Consider the following 23,247-nt stretch of genomic DNA (forward strand, 5'->3'; position numbering starts at 1 on the left):
GAGGTACCAGATGAAAGTAAAGGAGCACGTTCGTCTCTGCACAGAGGGAGGCATGAGGGCGGACTACACAACAGCAGCAACGAGGTGCTGATGGGGTCAGCGCAGGAGCACGAGCCACAGCCTTTCCTGACGAGGAGGAAGCGGGGTGAGAACTGGGAAAAAGAAGGAGAGAGACAGGAAAAGTACAAGACAATAAAAGGGAGCTGGAAGAGGAGGAAAAGCACAGGGCTGGGTAGTTGGCCCCAGACGGGACGAGGCGAAACGAGCCCGACACCCGCAGCCCGATCCCACACCTTGCTCAAGTCCGGTCAGTCATTTCAGTCTCTGTGTTGAGATGTTCAGGTCCTTCACAAAGGACAGCAGAGCAGGGGAGAGTGAGATGGGCAGACTCCCAGCACTGCTGGCAGAAGTAGATCAGGTCAGAGGATGCTGGACGAGGAGGTACACATTAAGCAGGATGGTGCCGCATGGTTAAATAAACAGTTCTCTTTATTGATAATTGACTTTCAAAAAAAGAGACTAAAAAAGGGGGGAAAAAACAAAACAAAACAAAAAAACCCACACACACGAATGAGCAAGAATGTCCAAAGCTTTTCTTCGCACTCCATCAAAGAATTAAAAAGAATATGAAAAATAAAGTTTCAACATGATTGTTTGTCAGACCACTGGTTTTCTAAATGGAAAGTATGAAAGTATGCACCTGTGAGCTCCCTCCCTCTCTCACTGTTACTACACACTCACAAACCAGAGTCAGCTTCCTTCTCCACCAACATCAGCTACTTTCCCCGTCTAAGTGTCTGCATGTGTGTGTGTGTGTGTGCGCATATGTCTGTGCATGTGTGTGTGTGTTAGTGTTACAGTTCACAATCAGACTGGCTCTAACTAATACAAGATGTGCAGTCACGTGTTCAGCTTTAGAAACAGTCCAAGGGCGGGTATAGAAGGTGCTGGAGCTACCCAGGCTTCTCTCTCCATCCCTGCTCACTCATCCTCCCCCTCCCTGACCACGTTCACCACCGCCCAGCTGGGCATCAACAGGGCAGAGACACGTCGTCTCGCTCTCTCCCTCTGTGTGCGTCTCGGCAGGGTTCAGAGGAGCGAAAGGACAGCGCACACATTATAATAAACCTTACAGGCGCTCATTCACATCAATGTTTTGCGCATGCGCGCGCACACACACCCACCCACAATAAAGGAAAAGGATAAAAGACAGACAAAGAGAAAGGACTTTAACCCTGGGTACTGTTTCGCTTTGTTGCTGTTGGGTGACAGAGGGATAGAAGCAGGGAGGTAGAGAGTGGTATAGGGTTTAAAGGGATGGGGAAACAGGAGGTTGGGGGGGGGGGTAGTCCAGTGGGTGTTATTTCTTGGCTTTCCCTCCCTTGGCTGAATTCCGTGGTGGGGTGACCGGACGCCCTGAGCCCATTCCGCCTCCTCCTCCGTACGAGTACAGCTTCTTGTCAGCAGGCTTGAGGATCTGTGGCAGTAGAAGAGGGGGCAGGAAGGGGAGGGGATGAGTAGCTGCTCTCCTTTACAGAGACCAAATATAGACACACACACCCACAGAGAGAGAGAGAGAGAGAGAGAGAGAGACAGACAAACAGACAGACAGACAGACAGACAGAGAGCAAGCACACTTCAACACCAGCTCAGAGCAAGGCACCCACAGAGAGAGAGAGGCTCTGCTGTTGTATGCAAGACACACGCACACACGTATAGTACATATGCACAGAAAATGGGGTCAGTGCCATTATGTGAAACAAGCATACATTACACTGTTGTTAAAAGGAAGCAGACAATGTGACAGGTAGGATGGCAAAATGGAGCGGTCCACCTCCACTCTCCCATCTAACTACCCTGGTACCCACCGAGCTGCACTGCCCCATCTAACTACCACAGTCCCTTCCCACCTCTACTGCCCTGCACAACTACCCCAGTGCCCTCCCACCTCTACTGACCCACCTAACTGTCCCAGTACTGTCCCACCTGCCCCACCTAACTACACAGGTGCCACACCTTCCTGCTTTCTTCATTTTTCAACAATGTTACATTAGTTCAAATATGTAATGGATTGTTACATTACACTCTTATTACTACTATGTTTTCTGTATGAATCTTCAGGTGTTCTTGTTGATTTTAGTAGTAGACGTTTACCATTTTATTCATGTACTACTGTATTAGTCCTGAATATGTTAAGCCATATACTTCAAACTGCACTTTATCACCTCAATATATTCAAACTCTGTAAACCAAGATTCTGTACCGTCGTAATCTCTGTAACCCATACAAATACATTAAAGCACCTTTAAGTGGACAGACAGACAGAGAGCCCCACAAAGACACAGAGAGCCCCACAAAGATGGGGCTTGAAATGGCAGGGTTTCATATCTCTACCTGGAAGGAGCACATGAGCGTCTCGTCCACGCTCATCATGGCCCCGGCGTTGTCAAACTCCCCACAGTAGTTCGGCGCAGAGAACAGAGTGACCAGCTGTCTCTTAGCAAAAAACTCATAGCCGTCCTCCACAACCTGCAGAACAGGAAGGGGTCTGATCCGATTGGCTCACAACCACGTGGCACAGGACTCAACAAGGATTCTAGAGGCGTTTGTAGAAGACCATCAAAAGCAGCATAATGGAATTTCAAAGCTTAGGGGGAGGAGTCTAAGGTCTGCTCACAGCCAATGAAGTTCTCCTTGAAATTTCTGACAGAACTCAGCACAGAACCAAAGTACCACCATATGGACATTTTTAAAAACTAAAAATGGCTGAATAAAACTGGTTTGTAACCTTTCATGAGAAAAACCACTATACAGCCCAACACCCACAAAGTGTGTTAAGAGCATGCACACCTGGTGCGCTCTGCAGATGAGGTCCATATCGTGCTTGTGCAGGAACTTTGCCACCACGTCTGCGCCGAAGGTGAAGGAGACGCCACGGTCGTTCTCGCCCCAGCCCAGCACATCCTTGTCGGGGTCGGCCCACAGCAGGTCACACAGCAGGCCCTGGTCAGGCACGTCTGTGGGCCGCATCACGCGACGCACCTGCTCCATGGACTGCAGGTCTGGAGAGAGGCCTGCATCGCGCGTGCACACACACGCACGCACACAGTCACAAAAATGTAGCACTGACAATGTGATAGTACAAAGATCACACGCCTTTAATAAAGATCATCTCTCTTTCAAGATCGAACAAATTCATATTACAGAAGCAAATCCTAACTAAAATTTAGGAATTTTATTTTATAGCATCTTCTCAAGTTAGATAATCCTAAACTATTCAGTCAAAGCTGATCACTGCACAAGTGTAAATACATAATGGCTTAGCATGCATATGCATGCATGCATGCATGCAGGGGAAGGTAAAGTTCATGTTGTAGCCTATTCTCCACTATATAAACGCTTCAAGTTACTTGAGAGCTTTGCAGCGATTTTCACTACAAAAGGGTGTGAACACGATGCAACAGCAGATGCAATAAGAAGATATTTTCAGACAGTGAAAAGAAAAAAAACCTTTGGAGCAGACCTGCAAACATGCAGCCCATAGGCCCAGACAGCCCAATTACAGTTCTAATCCTGCCCTACAAATTAATCTAGTCAATCATTTTTGGACTGTAATTAAATTGAAAGACCCATGCAGTACAAACCAGAAAAAGAACTAGTCTATATTGTTCCATTAGGGGGCAGTATAGAGCACTAAACGCAGAGCCAGTTTATAGGCTACTGTTGGTTTGTTCATACAGCACTGAAGTCGCAGTTGGCTTCGTGCCCATATTAGGAAATCTAGGTCTAAAGGGTCTTCAGAAAAAGAATAGAATTTTCAAAAATCACCTCTATGGAACCTTGTGATACACATTTAAAACAGAAACATTTTGGCCTACATACATTTTCCTCGAGAAGCAGTCAAAATATGAACATTGGTACATGCAAGCTAAAGCTACCACACATTAAAGCAGCATCAGTAAGTAGTCTGAGGCAGGCTACAGCTTTTAGCCCTTTAGGTCACCCCTCACCAAAGACAACCAGAGGCCTCTTAAAAGGCATGAAAACCATTTCAGTTTGGTCATGTTAAACAATGTCGGTTGAATGCAGGTCAGCTTGAGCTGGACTGCGAACAGAAAGCAAGATCTATCGTGCGTGTCAGTCCGTATCAAATGAAGTTAGCTAGCTAACTGCATCAGAGCCAATTTTAGCTAAAAAACAGGTTTAGCTAACCAATGTGCAAAGGCTTAGTACTAGCTAAATAGAGGCTAGCTCGTCAAAATTGAAGTCTGAAAAGCTTAACTGAAGAAAAAACGGCTGAAAGGACAACCAATGGGGTGGCTTGTATTATTACATGAATTAACGTATTATTACATTACACAGTAGCATTTGCAACGGTATTTGGTCACCACAGGGTACAACAGAGGAGATATTCAACCACAAAAACATTTTGCTTACCAACCAAAAACCTTCAAACCCAGAGTATCTTCCATGAGCATAATGCCGGGTAGTCATTGGGGATACATGAGTGGTCTGTTGTTCATGTGTTGCTGATTAATTGGGTCCAGCCCACTTGACATTGGACTGAGTACAACAGGTCTTATTACCTGATCCCCTGCTCTAGATCATTAAGAGCCCATATACACACTGTTTAACAGCTACGGCTATTGAATTTTGCCTCATGTTCTGCTCCAGCTGTCTGACGAGCAAGGACCACACTCTCTTCAAAAAGAACCGCTAATGGTGGAAACGCAAATCAAAACACACGCTACACACTGGGGGAATACTAAAGTTTAAGATACATTCTAGGCGATTTTGGAAAGTTGACATGTTTTTGTGATACCATTACATGCAAAAAAATTCGATCATTATTGGGTTTGAAATTCCAGTTTCCCTGAGCGTATCATCAGAGAGGAAGAGAACACTGTGCAGGAGCAAACTGAATATAACACTATTTTAGTGTGCATTCATAAACCCCATTTCATGGGAGCCTGGTGAAACCTGAGAGGAGCAGAGACGGATGTTAAAATGGAGCTGCTGCCTTCACCCACCTCCATGGCAACAGAAGATCTTCTCGTCTACAATGGCCGCCACAGGTAAGCAGTTGAAGCAGTCTGTGAAAGTCTTCCACAGCTTAATGTTATACCGCCTTTTACCTGAGGAAACACACAGATGTCGCAGAGTTTAAAACTAGGGCCCTGCAAGCACTGACATCTTGAACCTCATGAGCTCGACACAGTGTGCTGTCTGACACCTGAGTCATGAAGAGCTCAGTCAAAAGATATTCAGAATGGAGAGGAAACCAAACAACTAAACAAAACAACAAATATGGCGAAAGGGCTATAGCCTACTGCTGTTGCTTCCATTTTAGAGATTGGAAGACATTACAGAGAGGAAATAAAAAGGCTATTCACTTTATTGATATTTGCTGTTCTTGTGGCTTGACCTGCTAAATTGGGTTCTGATGCTCCCTCATGTGCAAAGACGTGAAGGACACAGAAAAGAGTCCGGCACTGCTGGTGCCGGAACCGATGTGTCAAGCATCGGGTCTCTCAAACTCAAACCATGAGGGTACAGCCTTCACACAGAAGATCCCAAGTGGAGCAAAACGTGCATCACTGGGCACAGGTACACGCTCCGTGTTTACACAATGACAGCAACGATTAGGGCCTTCTGAGTACACGCCTTGTCTATGAATGTGACCAGGGATGTACCAGGGCTTAACGATGAACGTGGTCAGGCTTGAAGATGGGTGGGTGCATTTCCCTTGACTTACACTCGTCGTAGAAGCCGTAGATGCGGTTTATGGAGGCACACTCATGGTTGCCACGGAGCAGGAAGAAGTTCTCGGGGTATTTGACCTTGTAGGCCAGCAGGAGACAAATGGTCTCCAGGGACTGTTTTCCTCGGTCCACGTAGTCCCCCAGGAACAGGTAGTTACTCTCGGGAGGGAAGCCGCCGTACTCGAACAGCCGCAGCAGGTCGTAGTACTGCCCGTGGACATCACCTGCATGGCAGACAGGCCTGTTATTGCAACCATGTCCTCGGACCAGTCTCGGGGCCTGCGGCACTGAACTCCACTGAACCTCCGCTTATGAAAGACTTAAGAAACAAACTAATAAAACAGAGTGCGTCCGGTACGTCCTCCCACAGGAAGAGGACCAGCTCGGGAGAGCAACTTCAGTTGCTGGACAAATGCAAACAGTGACTGTGTGCCAATTACCTTACCAAGGCATTAAAAGAGCCCAGAGCAACACCGACAAAATCAGAGAAATGTTCTTACAACAGGGCTGCGACTCATGGCATAAGCCTCCTGGACCGATAAGTGTTTATTTTGCGCAAGTCATGTTACTAAAGCAACAGACAGCATTGAGTGCAGAGACCAGGCTTCGCTTGCTCTATTAGTGTCCAGCTGGCAGACTGGAGCGGCTGTAAAAGCACCTCCTGTTTATTCTTCCATGCCGGCGACGGTCGCAGCTGCTTCACACTGTTTGTTCGGACCGGCAGAGGATCTGGGACTGACAAAAAACAGAGCAGTCAAAGGGCGTCTCGGGCTCATCCAATCACACTCACCGCAAATCTTGAGTGGTGCCTCGAGCTCCAGTAGGATTGGCTGGCTGAGGAAGATTTCCCGGGACTTGAGGCAGAGGCCGCGGATCTCATTCTCTGTCAGCTGAACATTCTTGCCTGGCCTGGAGCCCTTAACTAGAGAGGAAAGAGAAACAGAGCACGTGTGAAACAGACAGCAGGTAGTAAGATGCGAAGGCCAGATCCAGTGAAAAGGGACCGACACACTGAGCATCTGAAGCGGCAAACGTGGGCAACACACAAACTGCACGATCACTCCATGAAGACTCTGAGCTTGCATTGTGCACTCTGCTACAGCTGTCACAACAAAGGCATTTCCACATGTAAATAACAAGCTGAATATTTGGCTAAACAGGGCCATTTGCTCAGTTTACACCTCATTGAGGAATCCCAACACTACTACTTTTCACAATACCCAACACTGCACATTTACCACTATGATAGCCATGTGAACAATTATATCCATCTAAAGAATTGCAGCATGCACACACACTCATGTTTAGTGGTTTAGTTGACTCAAACAGTGGAGTGAGGGTCTAATGCAAGCCTGAATGATTTTTGAGAAAATGTCTTCTGACCAACATTGTGATTTCCATTTTTTGAAGTTTTTGCTCTATGTGGTGTCCATGATATCAACAATTGTAATATAATCCGAGCTGGTGCATTTTTTCTAAGCCTTGATTTTAATACGATGATTAATTGTATAGTTAAAGTCAACAGCACATGGACACTGACCAATCAACAGTGACTCCGCACAGACCGCTGGATAACCATGTGAAGTCACACGCGTGTGCTCTGAGCTGGAGCTGCAGCAGCAGAGAGGATCAAATACCAACTGCCATCACATCGCTGGGTAAACGGACTAGTGAAAACCAAACCACCACGGACTTCTAAACTCTTTGTTCAAAGATTCTCATTGTTAATGAAGCAGCTCTCCTTGGCTGAGGAAGGCACCTAAAGACCAAACGCTTCAGGATGAAACAACAAATGACAAGTTTTTTGGAAGAATGACACACTAAATAAATGGCAGGATAAGAAAGGCTAAATAAAATAAATAGAATCCTTATGGTTTCCCTGCAGATGACTGGATCCCACATAATATCAGCTAAATTATTTTATGACTATGCAATGGGAAAATACTGCGGCTGAGGTCTGCTACTGACAATTAGACTAACTAAAGATGCGCGCGCGCACGCACACACACACGCGCGCGCAGCGAGAGAGACCATTCAACCATATCTATGACATGCACTCCAGGCCCACTACAGGATGGGCACCTGCCTGGTCTGGCAGGTGGATTCCAGCTGGACGTAACGCAGGCCAACGTGAGCAGTCTCTTGCTACGGCCGGTTTCACACCAGCCTTTTCTCAGTGCCGTGTAAAGCAGAGGCTTGTACTCAAACCTCTAACGGCCAACAACCACCAGGGCATTTCCCAACACTCTACACCCGGCAAAACACATGGCTGCTAGCGTATTAAGGCGAAGCCCATTACATTACATACATCAGCCAAAAGCCATTTGGACATGTACTTCATACTGAGCAAGGCCGACTGCACAACTTAAACAGGATCAAAAGAACGAAGAAAGGCACTCTTTCACAAGCCTAAGGTCTGCTGTTCAACACAGGGCTTGTTTAAGCCACAAGGTAAAGGGAGCGAGCGCGAGCGAGCGCGCACACACACACACACACACACACACACACACACACACACACACACAGCTCTCTCCAACACTGTGTGGACTTCCATTAAGGAATGTCCCATCTGTGAACATGTTCCCAAAGCTCTTCCAAGTGCACATGTTAACAGCTCAGTACCACGGGCTGTGACCAAGCATCGTGTGTGTTAGAGTGCAGATTCCTCACCCACATCACCACATCTCCCCAAATGACAACATGGAGCCCCCTGCCATCCACCTACAGGATTTACCATGCATGTCAGAGCATTCCTTATGACTGTTAATCTCACTCACTCTCACACACACACACACACACACACACACACACACAACTGGATTTTGTGCACTGCGCCCCACCAGGGTTCTGGGTCATGTGCAACCTTGTTTTTTCCCCATTTGATCTGCTATTGAGAAACACCACACAAACTCTGCGGTGGAAACCAAAAGGGTCAGCTGATTCTGCTCTCAGACGAGTGCTCACTGTAGGAGACAACAGATGTGCCCCAGCATGTCTGGGGAGGGGGAGGGAGGGAGAGAGAGACGGAAAAAAGACGGAAGTGACTGGCCATGTCCAAACAGTCCATCAGTTCATACTCAACCACTCGTCAAACATGCCCTTTCAGGCTGGCTTCCCAAATACCACTCAATGCCAACAGGCTTTGGCCAGGACCCGAAAACGAGAGCATGTTTGCTTAGAGCTGGACCTTCATGATATGATATGTATCATGATACAATGCCTAACAGTCTATTATACAAATAACGTTACAAAAAATACTATTAGTTCTTAACAAAAATGCATTAATAAACACCAATAAATAAAATCAATGGGAAGAGTACATTTAAAGTACAAACATGGAGGAGAAAAAAAAAAGAAATATACAAGTAAACAAAAAAAGAAGTGTGGAAAAATGTGGAAACGTGCAATTATAATTCTCTCACCTGTCTTCCCAATTTTCATGTTTGTGTGTTGAAGCTGACTGTAGCTGCATTTCCGTAGCTTTTCCCTACACAAACGTGTTGATTTTTCCTAAATCACTCGGTTTTTCATTTTGAGGTACCATCTGCTGGCCGTTTAAACTACTGATTTCAAACTACTGATTTTTGAATGCACCAGTTTCACACTGGGCAACAAAAATATGAATACAGTGACTATTGATTCACGTATCGTTAAGAATGTATTCACGTTATACTGCCATATCAATATATTGTACACAGCCCCATGTTTTACTCATCTGGAGGAAATAGCACTGCTGTTCTGAGCAGGATAAACCAGAACAAAAGGAATTAATTCATAATGAGAAGATGTGAGAGAAGCCTGACTGAGTGTGAGAGGCAGCGAGTGAGTGAGAGAGGGGATTAGCAGGCTTCCCGAGGTACTCATCCTCCACTAAAATATAAGCGCACACCCCCTTGGGTGGACAAATACACCTTAGGCAGGCCTGAAGTAAAGCGTCACACACTGACTCAACAGCCAGGCACTCGGTTTAGAGCACACATTTCACATGGAAGGCTCTGGGCAAGGAGAAGAGCTCTGAATGTACTCCGGTGAGTCACACACACAGGCTGCTGTTACATAAGAGAGTTTAGCAGAGTTCAGACCAGGGCCTGTTTGTGTCTGAGCAAAGACTCAACCCCACCACGCCTCTCGCTGCACACACTTCAGCTGCAGGTAAACGGACCAACAGACAGGACAGATGGTCCGGTGGTGAAGAGCGCATCCGCGGATCCGTCCGGCATCGCTGGCAGAGGAGAGGCTTTGTCAGGGCGAGCTGCTCAATATGATGATAAATATTCATCAGAAATTAATTTACATATTCAGCATTTGGCACGCACTCTCATCCAGAGCGACTTACATATTCATCAGCATGACAGTGTGTGTGCTGCCAGAGGGGGAAATACAGTTAGCCGCCACGTTATTAGAGACATTTACCTTACGCCTAGACTCTGTGGCCATTTGATTAGACTCAATGATTTTATAAGTGTTCAATTACAGAATGCAGCACGTCTGCTGGAATGCTGGATCAGCCCAGCACCCTCCAGCTTGGACATCACCTCTCCTACAGAGAAACAGACGAGAACAGTTTACTCCACCTGGCTGATGCCACGTCCGTAGTGCTGGCTTACGGAGCAGAGTGCCTGAGAGCAACACACCTGAAACAGCCTGTGAAGGGCTTGCTAATGACTGTTAGAAGCTGAATCAGTGGGACACCACCACACGGTTGTTTTTCCGCTAAAACACTTTGGGAATGGTCAGGCTCCTACTTGTTTTCAGCTATTTATGCAAACAATATAATTTAATATTCTGTTTCAATTTATTTTTCTGTTGAGAAAACAAACAAACAAAAAATACAGAGGAGTCTGACATCGTGCTGTAGGAGGAACTTGTGCAAGCTCAGGGGCATGGCCAATGAACAGAAGCACTCAAGATCAGACAGTGAAAAGCAGGCAACAAGGTAAATCCAGATTAAGGACATTTTATGCCCTGACAGTACTAGAATTAACGATGGGACAACTCCGATCCCAGATCAGTTAGTAAACACTCACACACACTCACGGGCTGTGTGATGTATTGCTTGCTGTACCGATATTCCAAGAACTGCAATAAGCAAATGAACTAATGCAATATGCTGTTTTATTTCTCCCATAATGATGTGCTGTGACCTCACCAACCTCAAGGTCAGTACTTCATAGGTGTTCTGATAAATCACAGCATTTGATCCAACAACTGTACATTTGGTCAAAGTAATAGAAGTCATCATACATGTAGAGTTCACAAATGTGCTTTTCAATATCTTATCATTTCAATGTAGCATTGTATCCAAATCACACTGCCCAATCAGAAAAATCTATAAGGCTTTTGCAGCAAGTTGAGAGTCAGGTGGAGTGGACAAAGCACTTACGTTAGCTCCAACAGGCACCACAGCAAGCAGGCACATGGAGTGTTTGGAGTCATGGTGTGTAGGGTGAGGTGCGGAGCAAGTCGATCAGTCTGGACACATACATGGGCACAGCAGGCCGTAACGCTGTGCCTAATCGGGTTTACACACAGACAGCAGTCACACATTACCATGAATTGAATTAAACGTGTTAACACTCGAAGCTCAAATAGTGCAGGATTCCTGGATGGGAGTTCTTACCCATTTTACACCTGCATTAGACCAGTACCAACCAACCAATTAAAGCAATTAGGATTTTGCAAATTGATAGTCGTAAAGTCCTATCACTTTAACTCCACCTTCTTGCAGACTGGAGTGAACTGGATTCTGCATTAGTTAAGAGGAGTATGGTTTATGGGAAGCGTGAGGATCACTGTCCAAGACACAAAACATGCCAAGATCACTGGACACTGGAGAAACCAGGAGCAAGCCATGGTGATGTACTTCAGAAATAATGACTGGAGAGTTCATTTGCATGAATCTCTCCCACACTCTCTGAGAGTAAACACAGGAAGTGTAACATGAGTCACTTGAATACATTGTTCGGAACCTAAGAAACACAACAGAATGACGCACACGCACTGTACATGATTTGTGTCCCTCGTACACACAGCACATGCACAGAGGACTAGAAGAATTCCACTGTTGAAATGGGACACGCAGACACCCAGAAGGGCCACAGACAAGAATCTGACACTCCTGTACTGCACTGCTACACTAGACACAGGCAGGCGACTACACACAAACAGGCAGATGAGGACAGTCACTCAGCCCTGCACACTGCAAGTGGACCAGCAGCCAGCAGCGTACGAGAGGTCTACTGGAGTCCCATGTCCTACACAGTCAGCATCTCCTCCCATAGCAACAACACGCACCCCCCCCCCCCCCCCCCCCCCACACACACACACTTGCAAGGACAAAGACATGAAAATCTCAGATTACGTGCAAGTATCACAATTTAAAATAGGGTGAGGAATGACAGAACAAAAGAACATAAACCTGAGAGGGCCTTGTCTGTGTCAAGTGTGCCTTGCAGAGGTGCTCGTCTGGCTGAAGGAGAAAGGGGTCATAGAGATTACATCACAGCACCACAGAAATACTGCACTTATCAGGATGGTTATTTTCTGCCCTGCTTAGCAGACAATTTGCTCATTGCCCTGAGATAAACAGTGCTGCCAACAGACAGTGCTGGTCAGTGTGTGCGCGCACCACCAGGTCAGTACATGTGCGTGCACGAATTTTCACATGTAAGAGGTTAATGTGTGTGTGTTCCCATGTAAAAGGCCAGTGTGTGTGCACACGTTTAAGAGGTCAGTGCGTGTGTGTAACCATGTAAGAGGTCAGTGCGTGTGTGCAGACCGAGAACACTTGATCGTCCTATTGGACCACATTAAGAAACATTGTCAGACTAGGCAGGAAAATACAATAATTTCTGATATGCTAGAAATTTGTCGTGGTGTTGTAGGATGTCCTCACGTCACTGTCCTTCAGTGACGTCACACCACGAGACTCTCAATCAGGCCAGACACTGGAAATCAGGCTGATCCCGGCATAACCTGCCAGTGCGCATGTGTACAATGTTCCAATGTATATAGCATGTGCACTCCTGCTCCTGCTCTACCGACCCACGTGCACGGACACTTTGTATTACTGCCTGGAACAACACACACTCATCATTTGTTGTTAAATATGACACATCAACATAGCCAGTGCTGAGCTTGAACTTGTGAAGCACAGAGAATTTAGAATGCCTTACAATCGGACCTGCTAAGAACTAGGAGGCACACCATGCACTTTCCATTCAAACTCTCACATTTCAGCACCACTCACTGAAATTTGACATTTATCATCCAGGTGTGCTTAATCAGTGTGCTGGACTAATGCCAGAGTCTGGCTGAACAGTTCATAGCACCAGAATACATAAATTATTGGTTATTAAAATGTCAGTATTGACCACAATAAGGTGCTAACCATCAGTTATTAGATTGGCCAAAGAAATTAAATACCGGTTCATCCCATTTTCCACCTCATATTTGTAGTTTATCTAGAAGCATAAAACCCTTCAGGGTGACATAAAAGACAGACAACACCTAACCAGTTTGGCAGTCTAATTAATAAAACATCCATATAAAACATAAGCTTCTGATAGGCCCTTAGTTAAGCTTGCTTGAGTAAATCCGTTGACGTGACCACACTTCAGGCTTTGGCTGACATGCTTCCATCAGGGCAGAGCAGTTTACCAGTATAAAATGGAGTACTGATATGACAACGGGCCATGATGTGGATTGGGCCATACCGAGGATGCCGTGATAAGCCCCAAAAGAGCGACCCAGAAACAGCCTGCTCATGAGACAAAACAGACACAGACATGAATAGCTGCAACTATCAAACACAAAGGAACACCCATCACTGTCAGTTGTTATTAGAAACTAATAAAGTGCAAGGTGTATTAAACCTTACATTTAAAATATTTGCCATGATGGTGCAGGCATTCATTCACTTCCTCTTAACTCCTCTGCTGGACAAATAGCATGTGTGGGGGTAAAGTGAATGTGAAAAGTACATTCGGAACTTTAAACATCATTTTTAAGGCATGCTGCAAAACCGAGGGCAGCGATGAGCCGAACACAAACACGACTGTGGCAAAAAAGAAGCCATCCCAGAAAGGGAGGGCGCTCGGTCAATGGGAACTGGTTCAGATTTAATCTCCCGACCACACTGTGCAAATTATGCAGACATAGAAACAGCAGCAGTCCATTTCACCACTTGAAAATCCACACACCTAAGTTTGAGGAAGTGACAAGTGTAGCCTACATGTAACAGCTCCAGAAGCAGCAGTGATCCACCAGAATCAGAGCATGGTGCTAAAATAATAATCACGAGTTCTATTCAGCCAGGGTTAATTTTACATAAAGAGGTGGGGCAAAATAACCATTACCTGCATTCCTCAGTGATTACAAATCAATCATAATCAGCCATGTCAGTCATTTTTATGGATTGTGTACTGCCTTGTCAATAAAGATATTGTAATCTAGATCCAATCGGCATGCGAGTAAATATTACTCATATTGTACAGAAGATTAGATTTTGCACACAAGCTTTCAAGGGCATGTCTACATAGAGATTGGAGTGGGCATTTCCCCACCCTGAGGAATCATACTCCCGTCCAATGAAAACTCTGGGGAGAGAGGGAAAAACCAACAACAACAACCCCCCACCACCAATATAGCTTTTTTTTGTTTGTTTTGAGAGTTCAGAATATTCTGTCATTTTGTCACTGGTCATCAAAAAAATGCTTTCCTATTGGCCATTTTGAAGGTGTGTGGGTGTGGTTAGTCAGCACTCCATTATATTATTGCCAAACCGTGAATCACGACACTTCACACATGCGGTACAGATATGGTTAAGTGAACTGCAAAACTTGTTTGCAACTAGCTGCCCTCAGCAATCCAAATAAAACTGTTAGTCTTGATTCTTCTTCATTCTTTTAGAGCCATACTCCTTTATAGCTTTACAATTGAGTTAGCACATTTTAAAAACGGTGTGGGTTTATTTTCAGTAACCACTGGTTTGGTGATTAGCCAGCTAGCTAGCCAGCTCAAGGCTAACTACAGCTGATTTGTTGCTATTTTTTATTTTAGAATTTGCCAAAGCCAAAAGAGGAAGATGATCCATACCAGATGGAATACCTTTATTTGGTATATATACAAACAGCACAATGAAATACAATCTTCGCACATCCCAGCTCTTTGTGAGCTGGGGTCAGAACACAGGGTCAGTCATCAAACAGCACCCCTGGATCCAGGAGAGTTAAGGGCCTTGCTCAGGGGCCCAACAGTGGTTGCATGGGAGAACCAGGATTCAAACTAACAACCTTGCAACTGATAGCCCAGTCTTACATTCCCACAGTAATTACTGCACTGAGCTATAGTTTTACTGTTCTAGCTTCACATTATATGCAATGTCAAAGCCGATCATTTACTTAATATCATTTTAGAGCAAAACAGCCTGAGGGATTTAATTGCACTCAGTAGGCAAAAAGAACCTCTTTATACTGTGTGCATCTGAGCTCACTCACTGTTCTTTTACTGATGTTTACCCTAGCTAGCCATCAACAGCATTCCAAGCATTCTCCGTTCCTTTGCGCACACATACAAAAAAAAAAACAAAAAAAAAAACACAAAACATTTATGCAACATGAAAAATAAAAAATGTTTGAGTACATCAGCTAATCATAATGGGCCTTTTTAGTGTTCTAAACTAGGCATGCATTTCATTTATGGCATATAAACTTATGGCATTTAGCTGATGCTTTTGACCAATGCGACTTACAATTATGACCGAGTACAATTTGAGCAATTGAGGATTAAGGGTTTTAAGTGTTCATAATACATATTTTATGTTTAATGCTTATACAGTTCTACCTCAAGTGTAAACAACTCATTTGCACAATAAAGAAGAGAGCGTCTTGGCTTTATTAGCTAAGAATTATTACTTTTGAAGGGGATATAAAAAAAAGTAGTACATCATGATATCGTTATCACCTAGCTAGTGGAAAATATTATATGAATTTTAGCGGATATTGCTAATCCCTAGATCCCACAGCTCATTCTACTAGCTACTGGGAGAAGACAGTTGCTTTGTAGCTGTTTGTACTGTTACACAACAACTAACAGGTTTGTTTATCTGCCTGCCTCCCCTCTGCTTCAATTATTTCATCTGCTCCTTCACTCCGTTGCTTAGACACTGTTAAACTGCAAAGCTTTAGTAATAAAAATGTCTTTATGATGGTGTTACTGTCACGCAACATGGACGTTCAGTAGGATCATTTCCCAACTCCCATATAATTGCAGTCAAAAGGGCACCAGAAGCAACTACCTCCTCTGTGGTGCTCTGTGAAGTTTCATACTCTGAACCCTGAGTTTGCCAAGCAACAGCACCCAAACAAAACTGTGAAGCTCTATTTACAAGTGCCATGGTTTGTGTCCTCTGTTCTAATATACATGGTGTAGTTCACAGACTACACGATAAAAGCGTAGTTGTGTCATGTGTGTTAAAGTCAGGAAAACACACAGAAGGATGGGGACTTTGTATAGACTTACTGGGAGCAACAGTTCAAAGCACTGTATATTTGAAATTAGGGCTGCACATAACGATTATTCTGTTATCGATTAACCTAATGATTTCCCCCGTCGTTTAGTCAATTAATTTAATTACAAATGTAGGGGTTATTCTAAAGATTATTTCTTTATTATGTACCCAGAATAAGTATCAAAAACTTCACATTGAAATATTAATCAAGTCTTAAAAACAAATGAACAAAAAACAAACTGTGACAAGGGCAAGGAGGGCTGCCAGCGCAAGTCAACGTTTTCAACCAAAACTATTCAGTGAAAACAAAAGTAAAGAGCTGTTCAAACAAAGTAATACAAACAACAAATGACAAAGCAGTCCATAACGCGCAAGCACATAGGAATGAACAGCCACCGCACGTGAACAGGACTTACTAATACTCACAGCGCGAAACATTTACAAACAACCAGTGACCAAAAGGAGAAATATAGAACACACATACACTAATGACTAGGGATGTTAACAAGGAGGAGTGGTGACATGAGGCAGATTTTACCTCAAAAATGGTTATGAAATTGTCCTGCCCCCATCACTGGAGTAAGACGCAGTTAAGAGAATCATTGGTATTGTATTTTTGCAACTGTGTGGGACAATGAAAATAACGCTAAATGAAACAAAAGTTACAGACAAAAAAGACTAACATTAGTTTAAGACATTTTCTCATGCATACATGACATTTTAATAAGCAGAAAATATAAAACAGCAGTATGGCAAGGTTAGTTAGCGAGATGTCTAGTAGTGTAATGTTATCATAACAGAAGCGATGCAGAAATAATTTTAATATGGGGGTAATGAAGAAACCTTTAGAAAGTCAATTTTAATTGACTACTACCAACAAACATGTTCCACGTGTTGATAGTCCCAATGTGTCACCTTTGGGTGGCCACAAAATGTAAAACAGGATTAATGATAAAGTCTTGTTGCCATCTTGAAAATGCGTTGCGTGCTTAGCAGCTGTAGTGCTGCGATAAGCCATTCCTGATGTGCAGAGCTTCCAGAGGACCACTGTTGTGTAAGACACTCCCATACCTTACATCATCATGGACGAGGCTTTTAGCTGCTTGTTGTCTGGGAGAAGCCATACTTTGACTGGGCACAGCCATCTTGCTTCATAGCTACGCACGTTATACAAATTGTATTTCGGGAATAGATTATGTCGATGAATCACCCCAGCAGTATTTAAAAATAAAGCTAATTCATTCCTTTAGCTCACCCCGTAGAGCAGGTAGAGCAAGGTGTTAGTAACAAAGTTCAGGGGTTCAAGTCCCAAGGAGCAGTACTCTCACACTAACAAATATGCAAGTTGCTCTGGATAAGAGCATTTGCAAAATGCTGTAAATGTACAGAACTGGAAGGTAAAATCTAAAAACTAAATGGTAAGAATGCATTTTAAACAAACATCCTCATTTCTCTCCATCAAAATACATTTTGCTGTTAACATGAGACAAGTGCAACCATTAATTTAACCACAACTTCTGATGCCTCAAAAGAGAACAAGGAAAAAAATACAATTTGAAATTAAAAAAATAGTTTACAGCAATTTAAGATGAAAAATTGTTAATGAATCGATTCCAAAAATACTTTTAAAACCTGTATAAACTGGTGTTTCTGAACAAGAATCCAACAGCCATTTTTAATCGCAACTGATTATACAACGTAACAATAATCAAACTAAGAATGTTGTAAATATTTTATAGCCTTCCTCAGAGAACACAAGTACACTAGCTTTAGTCAAACTTACTTCAGGTGCATATTGTAAATGAAATCTACTTAAGACAATTCCAGTACAATTTAACACAAGAAAACATACAACCCAATTTTTCCACTAACCGCACAAATGTTTTAACAGAGACAAAGGGGCAAACACTTTACTCAGTCCAAGCAGAGTGAAACAGAGGTAATGCCAATACCGCACTCTCAGACATCTCATGTAGACTACAGCAACGTGTATGAAAACGTCGCATTCCGATACTGCAAAGTGAAGCTAATTAGAGACAGACAAAACGAGCAAGAATGGTTTGACATGACGTTTAATTCATACATTTTGGTGGATTTGCCATCTGCAACCAACAGCATCACTTTTAAAACCAGCATAAACCAAGGAGGACTCAACTCCGCTGCTGTAGCTCAGATGGTAAAGCAAAGCGCTAGTAATAACAGTCAGGGTTAAATTCCCATGGGAGCGCACACATACTCAAAATCAACCTATATAAAGATGCTCTACTCCTTTTTTGTTTTATAAGTACTCTACATAGATACTGAAGTTCTTGCATTAGGCTGGTTTTGTCACAAGACATAACCAAGAAAACATTCTGCTAACTTTATTGCGGCTTCACGCGTTTACTGGAGAACAACGCATAAACCATGCATGGGTATCTGTAGCCTTTTCTGAAGACTATCGACGCAACCCATTTGGGTTTTAAGACATCATGCCTCCCTCTAACTATTCCCGATAACTCAATGATCAAATCACGGTTTGCATGAACATAATGGGTCCCTACGTTTGGCGTAAGTGTGTCTAAACACAGCAGCTAGGAGAGAATTAGCTGGCTATTAGAGACGAACGACAGTCTCCGCCTCATACAGCGGATGATATCGCAGCGACACCGTAATCACTACACGGCTACGATCGCCTCGTCCTCTTTATCTAGATATCTGTGTGTACCGTTGTCTACAGAACGTAGTTAGAGCAATTACATTGGGATAATTCTTTATCTACAAAGAAAATCTGCGCATATCTGAATTTACCTTAGCTGGCTACTCACCCGGCACTGTATGAAATCCATGTTAACTAGCTAGCTAACGTTAGCATAGTTAGCTAGCTGCCTAGCTTGGCTAACCTAACCCGTTAAAGAGCGATGTTAATTCTTTAACTCAAAATAACGTAGGTAGCTGCATTACCCATGCTACATGCAGAATGTATGCTGGAGAAATATAAGCCATCAGACGTCCATTCCATTCACATTCATTTAAACGCGGGCAAGCGTTATGATATGAAACGAGACAACTTTTCCGGGGGTGTTTTCCTAGCACTGGCCGGTTAAAATCAAATCCATCTAAATACAGCTGTACGGTAAATGCAGAGATAAAAGGATACGTATATAGCGAGCTAACACCACCTAATCTAGGTTGACTTATGCAGCATAGTTATCTAATTCAGGCTGACTATTCAGTAAGGGAAACGTTCTAGCCAGCCGACCCTAGTAGCACCGGCTAACCAGCCTGACTCTCACTTCCTCCGGCAACTCGCCCCGCTACCCGGCTAACCTCGCTATGGTCACTACACAAGGCAACATTTCTGGCACATTATAATTTTAAATGCCAAATCGCCCTGACAGAATATACCACTCTGGAAGATGCAGGAAAGGACCAGATGCATCAGCTAGCTATATACTTCATTGACAAGACGCGCACAAGCGGTAAAGGATTGCGATTCCTCACCTTCCAACAGACGCTGTATTATGGAGTCGATGTTTAATTTGTCCGGTTCCGCCATTTTATTTTATTTTTTGCCGTTTATTCAAGCAGGTCAGGTATTTCGTCTTGAATAATCGTTACGATGAAGCAAAAAATATATATAAGGCCCCAACCCAAATGGGCAACTTGTAAAAAAAAGATATCTTTATCGAAATCTGAGCTTGTTGGCTATATTTCCTTTGTCGTTTGGTTATCCGCTAGGTTGCTATCGATACGTAGCTGGCTAGCCGACTGCTAAGATTTAGCTAGCTACACAGCCGTTAGCTTGGTGGTGCTAGCTTTTAGCTACCCGTATTACAATAAAACGATAATATAATACAAAAAACTTAACAGCTGTAATTCTCCTCTGTTATCTCGAACCTGCTTATGACTGGACACATGTAAACACTTGTTATTCTCCCTTTTCTGCGCGCTTAAAGGACCCCGTCCCTGCTCCTCCGCGGAACTTTAAAAAAAAAGGCCAAGCGGTGCACGAGCCTGAACGCGAGGGGGGACGCGTCCTTTAGGCCTAGGCCGACGGTGATTGGATGGCAACCCACGTTTGAATCAAAGTTGTAGGCGCTCATTGGTCGTTTGCAACGTCGATCTCACTCGAGCGCCTCGCCCCGAGTTGTAGAAAGTGTGACGTCAATTGGTCAAGTTAAAAGAAGCGAGATAACTCAGATTTTACCCCCCCCCCAACAGTTAACCTGTTTTCCCTCACTGAATCAAAATGAGCCATTCCTGGATGACCCGATGAACATTTGTTATTTTGACCGTTGTATTAATACAGGCCTAACCACAATCGACCGTCTACGAATGATTATGTAATTTATGACTAGACTTTGCATCTTGTCATTCAAACGATGCCCACGGGTCGCTCTGTCAGGCTACCCTAGACTCCCCGTCAGTCACACACAACTTATAAGTACTGTGCTTCAGACAACCTTGAAGAAATGCATGCACTGTTATTTTGAGATCTGACTGCTACTACGAGTAGTAGCCTACATAATCCCCCGTTCTGCGATCTGCCTACATACAACATCCGCATTAAAACGTTAGACAAAATTGGACCAAAAAAAGATCAGCATAAGATTTCAGACCAGTGTTCAGCTGTATTCCCAACCCATAATGTCATCCAAGTAATAGTTCAAATTACAGTTCTCGCGTACTTCTTTAATAGTGCATGTTCGAGGAGACGGACTGAACACTAAACGAATGGCACCGCCATGTGGTTTCCTTAGTAACCAACATTGCACTTTAAAATATATATACAGTCGTGGCCAAGAGTTTTGAGACTAGCACAAATTTTGGTTTTCAAAAAATTCACTGCTTCAGTTTTTATGGTGGCAATCTGCATTAACTCTAGATTGTGAAGAGTGATTAGATTAATTGCAATTCATTGAAAAGTTATTCCTTGCCATGAAAATTAACTTAATCACAAATATTACTGCATTCCAGCCACTGCATTTCAGCCCTGCCACAAAATGGCCTGCTAACATAATTTCCGTGATCTTCTCGTTAGCTCAGGAGAAAGTGTTAACGAAGACAAAGCAGCTGATATCACTCTGTAAGGCTGATTAGAAGAGCAGACTTGTTGCTTTAAAAAGGTGCTGGTTGAAGTTTTTGTTTGTTAACTATGGTTACCTCCATGGAAACATATGCAGTCATCATTGTCTCACTGCAAAAGGGCTTCACATGCAAGGACATTGCTGCTTGTAAGATGGTACCTAAATCAACTGTTTATTGAATCAGCAAGAACTTCAATGAGAGAGATTTGATTGCAGTGAAGAAGGCTTCAGGGCACCCAAGAAAGTCAAGCAAGTGCCAGGACCGTCTCCTAAACAGGATGCAGCTATGGGATCAGGTCATCACCAGTGCAGAGCTTGCTCAGGAATAGCAGAAGGCAGATGTTTGTACATCTGCATGCACAGTGAGACAAAGGCTTTTGGAGGATGGCTTGGTGTCAAGGGTAGAAAAGAAGCCAATTCTCACCAAGAAAACCATCAAGATCAGACTGACATTCTACATGAAGTATAGGGATTGGACTACAGAGGACTGAGGTAAAGCGATGTTCTCTGAGGAAGCCCCCTTCAGACTGTTTGGGATGTCTGGAGAAGAAAAAGTGAGTGCTACCATGAGTCCGCTCATGCCAAAAGTGAGGTATCCTGAGACCATTGACGTGTGGGGTTGCTGGGTTTGCTCAATTTTGCCTAAGAATACTGCCATGAATAAGGAATGGTATCAAAACATCCAAGAGCAACTTGGTGATGAACAACGCCTTTTTTTTCCCAGCATGACTGAGCACCTTGTCACAAGGCAAAAGTGATAACCAAGTGGCTTGGTGAACAAAACATTGAAACTTTGTGTCCATGGCCAGGAAACCCCAAAGATCTCAATCCCATTGAGAACCGGCGGGACAAACGAACTATGATCAACTCCAAGCACTGAATAGGCAAGATTTTGCCCAGAAGCTGATAACCAGCATGCCAAGTCATGCAGAAGTCATAAAGAAGGGTCAACACTGTAAATATTAAGTCTTTGATTAAACTGGATGCATTTGACAAAGTTTTTAATTGTGCTTCACTATACCATACAAATATGTAACAAAGGGATCTAAAAAAGAGGCGGTAAACTTTTGAAAACCCAAATTTGTCAGTTTCAACTTTTGGCTGTGCGTAGTTACATACGCACGTTAGTTTACGTCCCTTTTATCTCGAATGTAGCGACATACGAGGAGACGTACTGCTGTACGGAAGTTAAAACTTTAAATTGGTGAATAAAGCTTGTACATTTTGGTTCTGTAACACTACAAAGCATTATAAAAACCCCACAGCGTGCTGCTAGTTCTCGTTCCCAGACAGGCTGATCCGTTCTGCTTCGCAAGGCGCGAGAGGCTAAACTTTGCTTTGATGACCATATCGCGGCTTTCGTCATATGTGATGCTAAAAGCGTCACAATGAGACCTTAACGTTACACAACAAGAGGGTGTGATTTCAGACTAGTTTGAAGTGAACATTTGTAGCATTTTAAAGTTGGCGAAGTGCCCACATTTGGCTAAAGCTTTCCTGTCTCCCTATCTGGTTGTAATCATCCATGTTATTATGCAGGGATAGTTTGGGTTTTGTCGGTGCCCTTGGAAATGCCCTTTAGAAACACCAAGCTCCTGTTCTGTCCACACCACTACTAACAAGGGTGACATCAGTATTTACTTCTGTATGTTGTCCTTTTGCCGGATGTGTTGCTACAGATTAGCATTATCACACACCACTGAGGACAATCTTCTTGCCGTAACCTCATCCACCTTTGTCAATCAAATATCAGCCTAGACAATAGCAGCTAAGTGGGAATTCCAAAGTATAAATATTAGAAACAGCATTTTTTCCAGTTTTCTATTAGGCCTAGTTTACCTTGAAACATTCCTCTTGTGATTTTAATGATCAAATCAGAAATTGGCTTGTTTCAAGTGGGAGCCCT

General features: G+C 43.6%; 1 protein-coding gene across 1 annotated transcript; it reads right to left on the reverse strand.

The window, feature by feature from the left end:
- Nucleotides 1-471: 471 nt before the first annotated feature.
- On the reverse strand, nt 472-20,247 carry ppp1caa (protein phosphatase 1, catalytic subunit, alpha isozyme a). The gene is made up of 7 exons (XM_027030013.2): nt 19,756-20,247; nt 6,553-6,684; nt 5,756-5,986; nt 5,031-5,135; nt 2,851-3,074; nt 2,395-2,529; nt 472-1,477 (listed from the first exon to the last, which is right to left on the reverse strand). The coding sequence occupies exons 1-7, from the start codon at nt 19,808-19,810 to the stop codon at nt 1,361-1,363; spliced, it is 999 nt and encodes a 332-aa protein (XP_026885814.1). The 5' UTR covers nt 19,811-20,247; the 3' UTR covers nt 472-1,360.
- Between the last annotated feature and the right edge of the window lie 3,000 nt (nt 20,248-23,247).

The sequence above is a fragment of the Electrophorus electricus genome, chromosome 1, assembly GCF_013358815.1.
Source record: "Electrophorus electricus isolate fEleEle1 chromosome 1, fEleEle1.pri, whole genome shotgun sequence".
NCBI classification, from domain to species: Eukaryota; Metazoa; Chordata; class Actinopteri; order Gymnotiformes; family Gymnotidae; genus Electrophorus; species Electrophorus electricus.